Source organism: Marmota flaviventris, chromosome 2 (genome assembly GCF_047511675.1).
Source record: "Marmota flaviventris isolate mMarFla1 chromosome 2, mMarFla1.hap1, whole genome shotgun sequence".
Taxonomy (NCBI): domain Eukaryota; kingdom Metazoa; phylum Chordata; class Mammalia; order Rodentia; family Sciuridae; genus Marmota; species Marmota flaviventris.
In genome coordinates, this window is record NC_092499.1 from 176,179,969 (window position 1) to 176,194,304 (window position 14,336).

The following is a 14,336-nucleotide window of genomic DNA, read 5'->3' on the forward strand; positions in this document are numbered from 1 at the left end:
TGTGTCCTCACCACGCAGACTCTGGATCCTCTAGGGGAAACTGGGAAAGGACTCCCTGAGGATGTGGAGACTGTTTGCACTAGGCCCCTAGGTGACCTTGAGTGGTCTCCACAGGAGTCTTGATTTCTTCCTGATTGTGGCAACAGACCTACTGTAATGAGGACCCTCAAAGCCTCATCACAACATGCAAATTTCTGCTTGTGTATATTCTCCTTTGATGCTCCAACTACCTGTGTGTTAGGAGTTGACAGAAAGGGAAACTAGGACAGCCCTGGAGACCAATGGGAACGTTGCTAATGTCTTTCTGCCCTGACACATGTAGACTATCTGTACTACTCAACACAAATCTAAGTTGCTGGGGACAGGGCCAACATCAGCCCATAGAGCAAATTCTTGCTAATTAAAAAAAATGTTCTCTCTCCCATGAAAATTGTCCCAAAGACCCAAAAGTTGTCTGGAGACCCCATTCTGTGGCCCAATGTGTGTCATTTCCCTGTGAACCACAGGAGCAGGTCTGACTCCACAAGACTCTTTCAGGTGGAGGTCCTTCCAACAGGCCCTATCATGGGCTTCCTGTGCTGCTGGGTCAACCATGGGATACTGATTCTTCCCTGTCCCTTCTTGCAGGGAGAGTAATGACAGAAAGCAAATGCAATTTCCTCACTGTAGGAGATATATGGAGGCTGCCTAACTCCTGTGCTAATCACTTAGACAGGTATGCAAAACAGTGCAAGTGCAGTCCACAGCTGGAGTGGTCAAATGATGAAGGACATTCCTCTACAAATCCAACAGCATTATCCCAGTTCATAAAAATAATGATATTTTCTCTAATCATTAATAATGATTAAAGTATATATTCCAATTTTTCAAAATTCCTTTTATAGCCCTTCTCTGCACCAAAATTGGTTTTAATTAATCTTTGAATACATGGTTCAATCTCCTTACAAAACCATTTGGACATCAGGAAAACTTTCGCCAAGTTTTAAAATGATGTAATTACTTAGAAGTTTAGGGCCATTCACATTCTAGATTTCATTCTGGGTGTATTGGGGTAGCTTGTTTGTCTTTGAAGCATTGTTGGTCCATTTTATCTAAGGTGTCAACTTTACAACTGTAGATTGGTACCTAACATCTATTTTTATATAGAATTTTTATTTGTTTTAATTAGTTACACAAGGACAGCAGAATAAAATAGACATTATTATTACCTAACACCTCTTTATTATCAGTCTAATATTTGCAGAATCTGTAGCAATGCACCATATTAAATCTTGATGTTACTAGAGTCTCTCTCTCTCTCTCTCTCTCTCATCATCATCATCATCATCATCATTATCATCATCATCATCATCATCATCATCTGTAATTACTTTTGCAAGAGGATTTTCAATTTTATTGATCTTTCAAAGGATCAACTTCATGTTTCAATTATCTTCTCCATTACTTCCCTGTATTCCATTGTATTGAATTTTGACCCTTTTCTAGTTTATTATTTACTTTATTCTGCTTACATCAGATGCATATTGATCTTCTTTTTGATGCTTCTGTGTGAGGAGGCTACAATTGTTGATCTGACACTCTCCTAGTTTCCTGTGACACACCTGGACACCAGCATAAAACTGCATCCTGAGGGCCAGCCCATGGGAAGTGTGCCCTGGCGCATCCCAGATCCTCTCTGTAACATGGAACCACAGCACTTCTCCTTTCTGGGATGCAGTGAGGATTACATGATGCAGGAGACTCATTTTTATTGAGATCGAACATGTAAAATGGCACTGGATGTCTTTGGAGCAGAGTTAATTGGCAGCCATCCTGCTGAAACTGTGGTCCTAACACAAAGGTAGTTGGAGCATCAAAGGTCTTTGAGTGCTTTGATCCATATGGCCCTAACTTCATTTCCAGCATCTACAACTTCCCTATCAGCAAGAGCCCTTGAACCTGAGAATGTCAACGCCTCTGAAGCTCTGCTACTGTTGGAATTTCATCCAGGAACCAAACCTCTGCTTTTGATGCCCTCTGGCTCCAGGGGACAAAAAAAAAAAAAACCACAAATCCACGAGGAACTCCTTTGGCTCTCACACTTCACCTTTACCTTCTGATGACTCATATATACTTTCTCATTGTCTTTCCCCACAGAATTGATGCCCAGAAAAAGCCCTCCAATACCAGAGCTTTATAATAGCCATTTCCCAATTCATGGTCAAGCACTAAATCCCAAGAATCCCCTTCCTGAGGTTAATCCACAAGTGCAATTCTGGTGAAAATGTGAACAAGGGCACCTCAACACAGGCCAGTGCCTGCCCAGGTGTCACTGACCCCCAGCACAGGTGTCGTGATACCAGACAGCTAATGAGTTCCAGGTTCAAACTCAAATTGTAGAGTCCAATTCCCAGACCACTCTTGGAGCTGGGATTCCATGTGAAGTTCTCAATGTGATGGACGGGGAATCAGGGAGAGTCTTGGAATGTTCTCAGGATCAACTTCAGGATCCCTCCCACCCAAGGAAGAAATGAAGCAGCAACTCAGCTGCCCCCACAGACAGCCAGAGGACCCCCAGAGCTGCTTTCAGTGGAGGAGGGGCGCCAGGATCTGATGCTGGTGCCTTCTAGAGGGAGGAGGGGGCAGGCAGTGCAGCTCTCCTCCACTGAGGAAAAGCCCCAGAGCAGCACTCAGCTGAAACTGTGGCCTCCAGCAGGGCAGCAGCCCCACGGGGTGAGGTGTCCCCTCCTGCCTAAGGATCCAACAGCATTACTTTCTTTAGGAAATATTTTCCCATCTTTGTTAGCATCATTTTAAAAGGATAAATGGCTCATGGCACCAAAAAAAAAGACTCCCCAGGTCTAATTCCCTGGATCTGGCTTTGTATGCCCAACAGTAAGACTTTAGATGACAGAGCCCTGGAGGGGGGTCTGCTATTAGGAGACTGTGGCCCCTCCCATACAGGAGAAACATGTTCTTGACCCACAAAAGTCTTTTTTAGCCAGCGGTTTTCTTAGTTCATCCTGCACCTCCTTAGCAGGCTCCCCAAGGTGCTGAGACCCAGGTCCCCTCAGCTCACCCGTGGACCTGAGCCGGCAACCTTGCCCTCACCTCTCACCAGGGAAGGGCCCTCACCCCATGTGCATGCCCCACTGAAAATAGTTTTCTGGGCCTGAAGACACTGGGCATTTGTTTGGTCCAAAAACCATGACCTCAGATGTCACCATATAGGACTCCATGGAGGAGCTTCTCTGGGTTTGGGTTCCTCTAAGCTGTGACCCTCCCTAACTCCCCAGGCCTCAGTGTCCTTATCAGGAGGAGATGATCCCTCTACATGAGACACAGAGGATCAATACAGAATCATCCTGGCTGGGATGGCAATGGGCACAGAGCACACAATTTCACCTTCCCTCGGGGAGGTTATCCTGAGACTGGGTGGGTGGGAATAAGGAACCTCTTGACCAGGTTCTGCCTCAGGCTTGACTACGGCAGCCAGGACAGGGTGTGTGGTATTGCTTCATAATTTTGGGGGGCCCAGGTAGCCTCACCTGGGGCAAGTAGAGACTTCTCAGAATGGATGCATATGAGTCCTCCTAATGGCTCCCCTTGTCTCTTGATTTTCAGGAGCAGTGAAGTCTACTCTTGCTTCATACCTCATAGCCCTGTTCTTTGGCTCCAAGATCCTACTGGCAGTCGGTGTCTCTGCTGTCTACATTCATAGGAAGCAGAAGTCCTGACTGTAAGTCCCCAGGAGGGAGGGTGCACCCAGACTGCTGCCGAGGGGGAGGGACAGGGGGAGTGCAGCCCACCTGTGAACAGCTGCAGAGTCAGTGGGTCTAGAGAACCAGGCACACACCCCTCAGCACCCTCAGGGTTTCAGGAAACTTCTGTGGGGTCCCAGCTCCCAGGAAGTATGTGGGGTGTGTAGAAGATAAGGGGTCAAGTGTTGTCAATGGTTGTCCACTGAGTCCTAGGCGGTCCAGAGATGATGGGCCCATGGGGTACAAAGAGGTATAGCAGATTGGGTGTGTCCCTTGGAGGCCACCTCTAGATTAGTCCAATAGTCAACAGCTGGGCCTCCATGTGTAGGAAGACTCTACCATACAGAACAATGTTGAGAAGACCTAGGTGGGCTGCTCTCAGGGTGCTCACTTCTGACTCTCATTGTGGCCTACTGCAAGGAGAGGGAAGAGGAGTCAAGAAACAGGAGAGACTGAGCTAAGAGTCCTGACTTGGGGTATTGGTTCAGTCAAGACAGGTGTCCCAGGACATCCACATGAGGACATCATTGCTCTCAGAAATTGTCATGAAAAGTGCATAGATAAGTGAATGTGGACATGTTTCCCACAGATCCTCATCACTCCCTGCTATCTGGGACCCTCAGTATCTGCCACCTTCTCCCTTCTCCACCCTCAGTCTCTGCTACTTTCTCCTTGCTTCACGGTGCTCAGTCTGAGAGAAGGAGCTGCCCCGAAACCTCTGTAGCCTCTGTTCCACATGCCTCCCCCAAGGACACCAGCCCACAGGCCCCTGTTGCATCTCTGCCCAGTCCTTGATGCCCCATGGCTGAGCCTGAACTTGTGGTCCTGAGCAGGGCCCTGGGACCTACCTCTGGACAGCAACTCATGACACCTCCCCAGATGTGAGAAGCAAGCCCCACATGACCACATCAGGATGGCTCTCCTCCATTGCCTTGGGCTTGGCCATCAAGCACCCCTAGTCCTCACTCTCAAAAGTCATTCAGCCATCTTTTTCCTGCCTACCCCTCCTTCCAGCCTTGTTGAGGTTCTCACATGAAACTAATTAGTTCAATAAGGAAAAATTATTCTCCTTCCTCTTTGCCAAAGTGTCCTATGCCTCAAATTCAGCCAGGACAGGGTGTGTGCTATTGCTTCATAATTTGGGGGCCCAGGTAGCCCCACCTGGGGCAAATAAAAGCTCCTGGGAATGGATGCACAGGAGTCCTCCTAATGTTATTCTTAACATGAGTGATTTTCTTCCTTAGCACTTATGAACAACACTATTGTCCTGGATAAATGCAGTCTTCTCTCTCCATAGAAGAGCAGGATTGTAAAACTGGCCATGAAAACTGAAACCAAAACCCTGGGAAGACATCTCCATTGTGATCATGAAAAATAATCATGGTTCTTCCAACTTTTCAGCATTTGTCAAAATATGAAAGACACTCAAAATATCAGTTAAATGTCAATTTAAACATATAGGAAAACATATACAATAATAAAATTTGAAACATAGAAACACTGAGCATTAGTGTTTTGTGATTTGGTAAAAACTTATCCAGAGGAGTATCAAGATGCTGGCCTTGTTCTTCTGTATTTGAGTATGCAAAGCAAGCATCTTTTATACCTTGGTGAATTATCAACCCACTTCAGTACCATTGCCCTTTGGGTCACCACCACTCCTCTTGTGTATATGGATAATGTCACCTTCAGTAAGTTTGTCTGTCTGCAAAGGAAAGTCCCCATACAAGATCCATATCCACACACCATGGCCATCTGCTTCTGTTCTTATCCACTTGTGCCCAGGTTAACGTCATTTCCATAATTGTCACCTCTCCTGTCCTCACTGTGCTTTTTGCTGTGTTGATTAGTCTTTAAATATAGAATGGATCAAAGAGGAAATGAGAGTAGAAATGAAGAAATCCTTAGAAGCAAATTTGAACAGAGACACAACATATCTAAATCTCTGGGACACTATGAAAACAGCTCTAATAGGAAAATCCAAATCATTGAGTGCCTACCTGAACGAAATAAAGAGATATCAAATAAATAAGGTTATACTCTAACTCAAGGCCTTAGGAAAGGAAGAACAAACTGATTTCAGAAAGAGTAGAGGATAGGAAATCATTAAGATCAGAGCAGAAATTATTGCAACTGAAAATGAAAAATAACACAGAGGATCAATGCAAGGAGGAGCTGGTTCTTTAAACAGTTAAATAAGATTGAAAATCCCTCAGCCAAATGACCACATAAAGAGAGAAAAACCCAAGTATATCAAATTAGATATGAAAAAGGAAACATCACTGGAAACACTTCTGAAATCCAGAGAAGGTCTAGACGCTATGTGCAAAATTCAGACTAAAAAAAGTTAGAAAATCTAGAAGACATTGATGAATTCCTAGACACATGTGACCTGCCCAGATTGAACCCAAAAGATATAGAAAACCTTAACAGAGCAGTGTCACGAGTGAAATTCAAACAGCAAGTAAAAGGCTTCCAACAAAGAACAGATGAGGACCACATGCATCATCAGCTAAGTTCTACCACACCTTTAAAGAAAAACTAACACCAGTCCTTCTCTAACTGTTCCATGAAATTGAAATGGAGGGAACACTCCCAAATGCACTCTCTGAAGCTAGTAGAATCTTTATGTGAAAACTAGACTGAGACACACAGAGAGAATTTCAAGCCAATACCACTGATGGGCATAGATGCAAAAATACTTAATGAAATATTACCAACCTGCATGAAAAATACAGCAAGATGCTAGTACAGCATGATCAATGGGCTTCATCCCACGGAAGCTAGGTTGGTTCAACATTTGCAAATCAATAAATGTTGTTCCCAACTTAGACAGAATTAAGGACAGGAATCCCAGGACCATCTCAATAGGTAAAGAAAAGATCTTTTGAACATCAATTCATGATTAAATGCTGAAGAAGGTTAGGATGAAAGAATCTTACCTCAGCATTGTAAAAGGCTGTGAATGACAAATGTCAACCAACATCACACCAAATGGAGAGAATTTAAATGCATTTTCTCTAAAATAAAGAACAAGTCGAGGTTATCCACTCTCCCCACTCCTGTGCAATATAGATCTTGAAACACTAGACAGAGAAATCAGGCAAAAGATGGGAATTAAGGGATACAAATAGAAAGAGAACAAGTCATCTGCTTGGAAATGACATGATGCTGTCACAATAGGATGCCTAAAACTCTATCAGATGATTTTTAGAGATATAAATCAATTCAGCAAAGGAAAATGACACAAGATCTACCCTCATAAATCAATTGCTTTCCTGTCCTCTAACAGTGATCCAGCCAAGGAAGATATCATCAAAGTCATCCCAGTCACACACACACACACACACACACACACACACAAAATTGAAATTCATGGGAACTAATCTACTCAAGGAGTAAAAGAGCTCTACTTGAATATTGAAGAACACTGAAGAATGACATTGAAGAAAAGTGTAGAAGATGGAGAAACTTCCCATGTTTTCTCATAAGCAGAACTAATATCTCAAAATGGCCATACTACCAAGATTCAATGCAATCACCCTCGAAATGACAATTACATACCTCCCAGGATTAGAAAAAACAATTCTTGAATTCATTTAGGACAATAAAGACATGAAATACCAAGAGCCATACTGAGCAAGAAAAATTATGCAGGGGGCATCAGAATACCTGACCTGAAATGATAGCCCAGAACCATAGTAACAAAACCAGCCTGGCATTGGCAACAAATAGAAATGAAGACCCGTGTAAAGGGATATTAAGGCAGAGACAAACCCACACAGTCACAGCTGTCTAGGGATACTTGACAGGAGTGCTAAAATTACACTTTTTTAAAAAGACTCTGTAACAAATGGTGCTGGGAAAACTGGATGCTAGATTATGTAAAAAAGGAAAATAGATCTGTGTCTCTCACCCTACACAAAATTCAAATCACAATGGATCAAAGACTTAGGAATTAGTCCAGAAACCTTGCAAATGCTTAAAGAAAACGTAGGGCCATCATGGTAGGTGTTGGCCGCAACTTCTTTACTGAAACCCCCAAGAGCAAGAAAGAAATTCAAGAGTCAATAAGTGGGATGCCGTCAGTTAACATCTTGTGCACAGCAAAGGAAATGATGAAGGGAATGAAGAAAGAGCCTACAGAAAGGGGGAGGAGCTTTGCCAGCCACTCCCCAACAGGGGACTAGTACTCAGAGTATGTGAAGAACTCTAACACATTCAACCTAAATCGTAATAATTACAATAACCCAAAAAACAAATGGGCCAAAAAAACTAAACAGAAACTTCTCAAAAGAAAAAACACAAATAGCCAATATGTACATGAAAAAATTGTTCAACATTCCTTGTCATCAGGGAAATGCAAATCAAAACTTCAATATGGTTTCATCTCACTCCAGTCAGACACAAATGCCAAGATTAGAAATCAAAACAAGTGTTGGCGAAGATGCAGGTGAAATGTTCACTGAAATGTACATTGTTGGTGGACCACAAATGAAGGCCACCACTCAGAAAAGCAGAAAGGAGAATCCTCAAATAACTAGGCATAGAACCACCACTTGACTCAGCCGTGCCACTCCTTGGTATTTTTCCAAAACATCTAAAATTAGCATCCTACAGGGATACAGCCACCTAAACATTTATTGCAGCACAATCACAATAGCGAAATTATGGAATAAACCAGGTGCCTCTCAATAGATGAATGGATTAAGAAACTGGGTTTTACACACAATGGAGATCTCCTCAGCCAAAAAGAATAAAGTTTTGGCATTTGGTGGTGAATGGAGGAAAATGGAGAACGTCGTGCTAAGTGAAGTAGGTCAAACTCAGAAAATCAAATTTGAATTATTTTCTCTCATCTGTGGAGACTAGAGTTACATAAAGGAAAGACTAAGAGAAGGATGTGGTATAATAAAGATTTCAGAAAGATCGGAATTATAGAAGGAGATCAAGAGTCAGAGAGGAGAGACAGAAAAGGGGAGGAAATCTGGAATGAGTTCTTGAAAAGTCATGTTAAGTTGAAAATATAAATATTCCACAGGTAATTTCACATTTATGCACAAATAAAAAGGACCAATAAAAAACAAATATCGAAATGAACAAATCCACGAGGGGCTTAGTTGACCAGCACAGGCCTAGGGAGGCCTTGTTCCTTGAGGCCTGTTCAATTCCTTCTGAAAATGCAGCATGAGAGATGCTTAACTTTGCTGTCTGTTATATTGTTTTCAAATTCTCAGTCTTGAAGGAAATTGCTTGTCACTCTGTCACTGTCACTTTGTCTTGCAACAAGGGAGGCAGGTTGTCAGTTCTCTCCAGAGAGCAGATTCAGGGTTCTCCCCAGAACAAACATTGGACAGAGAAGGCTCCTTAGGGCTCCACCATGTCTGTGCTTGCCTCCTGGCTTCAGTGTCCCTGTTCTGTCCTGCTGCTGACCCTCCTGCTGGGACTCACAGGTGAGTGAGCACTGTCTGGGGAGAGTCTGCTGTCCTGGCCCCTGGGTCAGCTCTGTCCTTGGACTCCCAGGGACTCAGGACAAACACAGGCTCTGCCATGGAAGGCAAGGACAGAGCATCATCTGGAGCCCAGACCAAGGGTCCTGAGCACTGTCTCTGGGAGGCCTCCCCTGCAGCTGGGGCCAGAGATGTCATATCAGCTGATACTTTAAACAGCAGTGACAAGAATCACCTGCATATTACAGTCCTTCAGCTCAGAGAACATCTCTCCAGGGGATCAGTGTGTAAATCCTGATCACTTCTGAGACCCCCATAAGGTGAGGTGATCTGAACAAGGCCATGCAGTGATATCTCTCTCTCTCTCTCTCTCTCTCTCTCTCTCTCTCTCTCTCTCATTCCTTGAACACGCACCATGGGCCACACACCATTGAAATGCAGTACAGCTCTCATGTGATCATGATGCCCACAGCAGGCACTCTGGTCACTCCCACTTACAGCTGAGGAAAGAGAAGCACCAGGAGCCCCGTGGTCATTCAGGGGCAGTGCGAGGGCTGGGGTTTGAGTGCAGATGCTCTGATCTGGAGCTCGTGGCTCACCCACCATCTTCTCAAACTCTGTGGCCCTGACCCTACATGTGGCCAGACATTGTTTTAATGGTGTGTAGTACAAGACCATGGGGCAGGTGGCAGATTGTTGTTTCTGAAGCCCTGGGGCATTTTATGGTCATCGTGAATGGTCTAGAGAACCCAAGAGGAATTTTGATTCCATCTTTTTTTTTTTTGGAAGGCAATGAGAGGACTGAATTTTGGTTTTAAGAGGTGTGTGGAATTCATAATAAGCCACATGGCTGATTTATGAGCTTTCTGCATCTCCTGCCCGTGGGCATAGAGAATAGTGGAGTGAGGGGAAGAGGTTTTCCTCTGTGGTTTCTTCTCCTGGGCCCTTCCCCTTCCTGCCTATATCTGGCAAATAGTTCTTGTTTTGCTAAGTATTCTGTGTGGGAAACTCAACTTGTGGCCATTTCTACAAGATGCACACACTTCAAATAGACTTCTGCAATGCAGGGGCTCTTGTACTGAGCAATTCCCACATGAAGCACACATTGATTGGACACCTACTGTGTGTCAGGAACTGTTACAGGAACAGGCAGTGCCTTGGGAACAAAAGAGGAAAAGTAGATGCCTTGTGTAGCCAAGGTCATTCTAAGGACAATGGTTGTGATCAATACACAACAAATAGGTAAATTGTTTAACACCCTGAATCGTGATCAATATGAAGTGAAATCAATCAGCTGGATAAGGGACCAGGAGATTCTGTGGGAGAGAGGTACTGCCAATGGGAAGGCATCACTGAAAAGGGGAATTTGAGCAGAGCTTCCTGACAGGGAAACTGCATGCACAAAGGGCCTGAAAGGGGAAGTCCCTGCTGTGTTCAAGGGTGTTCCTTTCACTCTGATTGAAATGGGAGCCACTTCCAGGCTTGGAACAAAAAGGTGAATTGCCCTGAGCTCAGGAGACTGCCTGGGCTGTGGCAAGGTGTGTTGTCCTTGGTTCCTAAGCTTTAGAAGGAGGCTCTGGTTAAGGGATGGAAGGCAGCCACATCCCACTGAGTTCCAGGATGTATGATGGTTGACTGTGCCACTCCTAAGTCCATGGACTCCCATTATGTCCTCTAGGTTAATTCTTAGGTCTCCAGCTAGCCTTGGGGGCCTGGTAGGAGGTGGAGCCCCTTTGATGCCCAGGCTTCAGGTAAGGACCTAAGCATGTGGAAGCCACACCATCCTGCAGGTGGGGCACACCAGATGGTCTAGCTTCTGTTCTATCCTGTCCTGATGATGATTTGGTAGCTGTGGGGAGCAGTGCAGGTGACCATTGTCCCAGAGCATCTAAGTCCTAGAGAGCCAGGAGATCACCAGACATCTGTTGCTTTCCAAAGCAATGGGGCAGCTTATAGCCATTGTGAGTGGTCTAGAGACTCCAAGGGGAATTTGCCCTTGCTTGGTTGAAGGAAATAACAGGGGTGTCTGTTTACTTTTAATTTTTAATTGTTATTTTATGAAGCAATTTTATTCTTCTTTATGGTGAAATAAAACTCCATTGTGTAAATATAGCACATATTCTTTAATCATTCGTCTTTTGAAGGATACATAGGTGAGGTGATTCCATGACTTGGTTATTATGAGCTGTGCTGTGATAAACATGTGTGCCTTAGTCATCTGTTTTTCTTCTGTGAGCCAAAAATATGACAAGAATAATTAGAGGAGGAAAAGATTAATTTGGGGGCTCACAGCTTCAGGTGTCAGCCCATAGAGGCTCCATTCCTCAGAGTTAGGGTTGAGGCACAATAGCACCAGACGTATGTGGCAGAGGAAAGCAGGTCAGGACATGGCCACCAAGAAGCAGAAAGAGATAAAACTATATTCACCTACCAAATATACACCCCAAAGGAGTGGACCCTCCTCCTCTACCCACACCATACCTGACTGCAGTCACCCTCAGTTAATCCCTTTTAAGGGATTAAGACACTGATTGAGTTAAGGCTTTCATTACCCCATCATTTCATCTCCAAACTCACATGAGCTTTTGTGCAACCCCTCATGTCTAAACCACAAGTATAGGTATGCATGTACCACTACAGTTTTCTACAGGATACTGACTCTCATTCTTTATTTTTAAATATTATTTAGGTGTAGCTAGACACAAGGTATTTATTTTATTTATTTTTTATGTGGTGCTGAGGAACAAACCCAATGCCTCAGCAAGCAAGGGAAGTGCTCTACCACGGAGCTACAGCCCCAGCCCCTGACTTCTAAGATAAATACCAAGCAGTGGTCGAGTTGATCATACAGTAGTTCTGTTTTTAGTTTCTTGAGGAAGCTCCACACTGATTTCCATAGCGGGTTTAGTAATTGACATTTTCACAAACACTGAGTAAGAGTTCCTTTTTTCCATGTCCTCTCCACCATCTATCATTTGCGTTCTTGATGATTGCCATTCTGACAGGAGTGAGATTATGGAATCGAAAGTGTGGGAACTATAGGCAGGTGTGGACTGGTCCCTGAGGACTCGCTCTTCGTACCAACACCACATTTCTCTATATATTTCTCCTTTATTTCCTCCTCCTCTTTATTCTTCTTCTTCATTGTCTTTCTATTCTCCTTCTCCTTCTTCTTCTTCCTGGCACTGACTGCCATGGACTAAGGAGCTTCCCACCACATGCCCTTATTTTACAATGGTCCTATCTTCTTGCCACTCGGCAATGGAATAACTTCTGAAACTGTCAGCCCAATATGATCTATCCTCCTCTAAGTTGTACTTGTGAGTTTTTGATTGCAGCAATACAAATTGACTAACCCGGAAAAGCAGGGGTCGTTATCCAGAGGAGCAATAGTGATCTCAATTGTGTCTCTTAAATTCTTTATTTGTGACAAATTGATTATAAGGACAAGAGTATTACCCTGGAAATGGCAGCAGTACTTCCAAGTCCAAGCACATTGCCCAGGGGGATTTATAACCTCAAATTACTTCCTTGGGCATCTGAAGGAGAGAGGGCTCAAAACATTCCTTTCTCTGTTCTCCTTGTACCAGGAGCCACCCACCACCTGTGATGGCAGCCATGGATGGGGTGGGAGGTGGAGGTCAGCTGTAGCAAGGAAGCAGCAGAGAAGGGGCTGCCAGCAGTGCAGCATGGACATTTGGGGGTGTCATGGAGGACTGTCATTTGGAGAGGAGCCATGTGAATTCAAGGTAGAATAGAATGAATGACTTCTCACTAATGCCACTCACCATATTCTGGACACTGAATAGGCTCATGCAGCTGTTGTATGACCCTCTGCCCCCTTGACTCTCACAGGATCACTCAGCAATAAACACTCAGCACCTCATGGAACTACACACCCACCAGCAGGGGTCCTTCCTCAAATCACATTCCCACACAGTGCACTGGTAAAGAGCCAATTCACAGGGTCTGGTGTTCCAGATTCCAATGGTAGGATGATTCTGCAGCTGGGGTCAAGGCTAGGAGCTGGTATCTCAGTGGGTATTCTCAGAATTGGGACAGGATCAGCAATGTAAGGTGGAGAGTGTTGTCTGCTCTCTGAAAAAGCAACAGAGATCTGCACAAAGCAGGGCACAAGACATCCAGCAGGGCCAGAGAGCTGTGCAACATGGTAGAGGCATTTGGGACATTCAGGTAGTGACACATGTTACAGGCCATGACCCAGGGACTTTGTTTGTGACTTTAGAACCATTCCCCTCATTGCCACTGTATTGTCAATAGGACAGTTAATCTCACAGATGAGCCACCTAAGGACCTTGGCAACAGAACTCTGGGAAATGGACCTGGAGAGGCACAAGAAATTAAGAATTTTTCAGGAACACAGTTCCTAGAGAGAAGCCCTGGGCAAGTGCCTTGATTGAGGTGCCTGCAGAGAAACAAGCCAGAATTGTGAGGGATTTCACTGGTGTGTGTGAATGTCACTAGATCACAGTGCAGAGAGAGCAACAGAGACCAGCTTATTACAATGATGTACCTGTTGCCTGAGGGAGTGTTCACATCTGCTTGTGGGGATGTTGAGGCACCACAAAGTTCAAAATATTCAAGATATGAGAGATCTTTATTTTGTAGTGCAACTTAGCCTTATTATCTAGCATCCTTCATTTGAACCTAATGACCTCCCTTTAGAATTTCTTGTAGAACATAACCTGCTCAATTTTTGTTTATGTGGGAATATCTTCATTTCTAATTCATGTTGGACAAACAGTTTTGCCAAGTATAGAATTTGGTTCCTTGTTTTTCTTTTCAACACTGAAGATACATCATCTTACTGCCTTGGGTTCTAATCATTAAGAACTGATAAAAAACCAGACATTATTACTGTATGTATAAGTGACTGCATAACAAATTTGAATCTGCAAAGAAGGGGGGAAGGTGGTGGCCAGAGAGAGGCAGCATCCTGTGTTGCTCCATTACCCAGGTCTCACCTAGTCGGAATACAGCATCTCAGAGACTGTGAGAGGACCCCTATACAGTGGATTTTCGCAGAAATCACCAGCACTGTGACCCCTGAGCAGGTCTCAGAGCTTCGGTATTCAAGTAGGACTCCAGACTCTGGATCCAAAGCCTGCAATTCTAGCTCACAAAT

General features: G+C 44.2%; 1 protein-coding gene across 1 annotated transcript in view; it reads left to right on the forward strand.

Annotated features, from left to right (window-relative positions):
• The window catches only part of LOC114106959 (signal-regulatory protein beta-1-like), a 355,204-nt gene extending 349,964 nt beyond the window's left edge, over positions 1-5,240 (forward strand). The window contains exons 5-6 of the mRNA XM_027954196.2: positions 3,604-3,718; positions 4,985-5,240. Of these exons, the coding sequence (XP_027809997.2) occupies positions 3,604-3,716 (113 nt within the window). The 3' untranslated portion in view covers positions 3,717-3,718; positions 4,985-5,240. The remainder of the gene's footprint in view (positions 1-3,603; positions 3,719-4,984) is intronic.
• Positions 5,241-14,336: the final 9,096 nt, after the last annotated feature.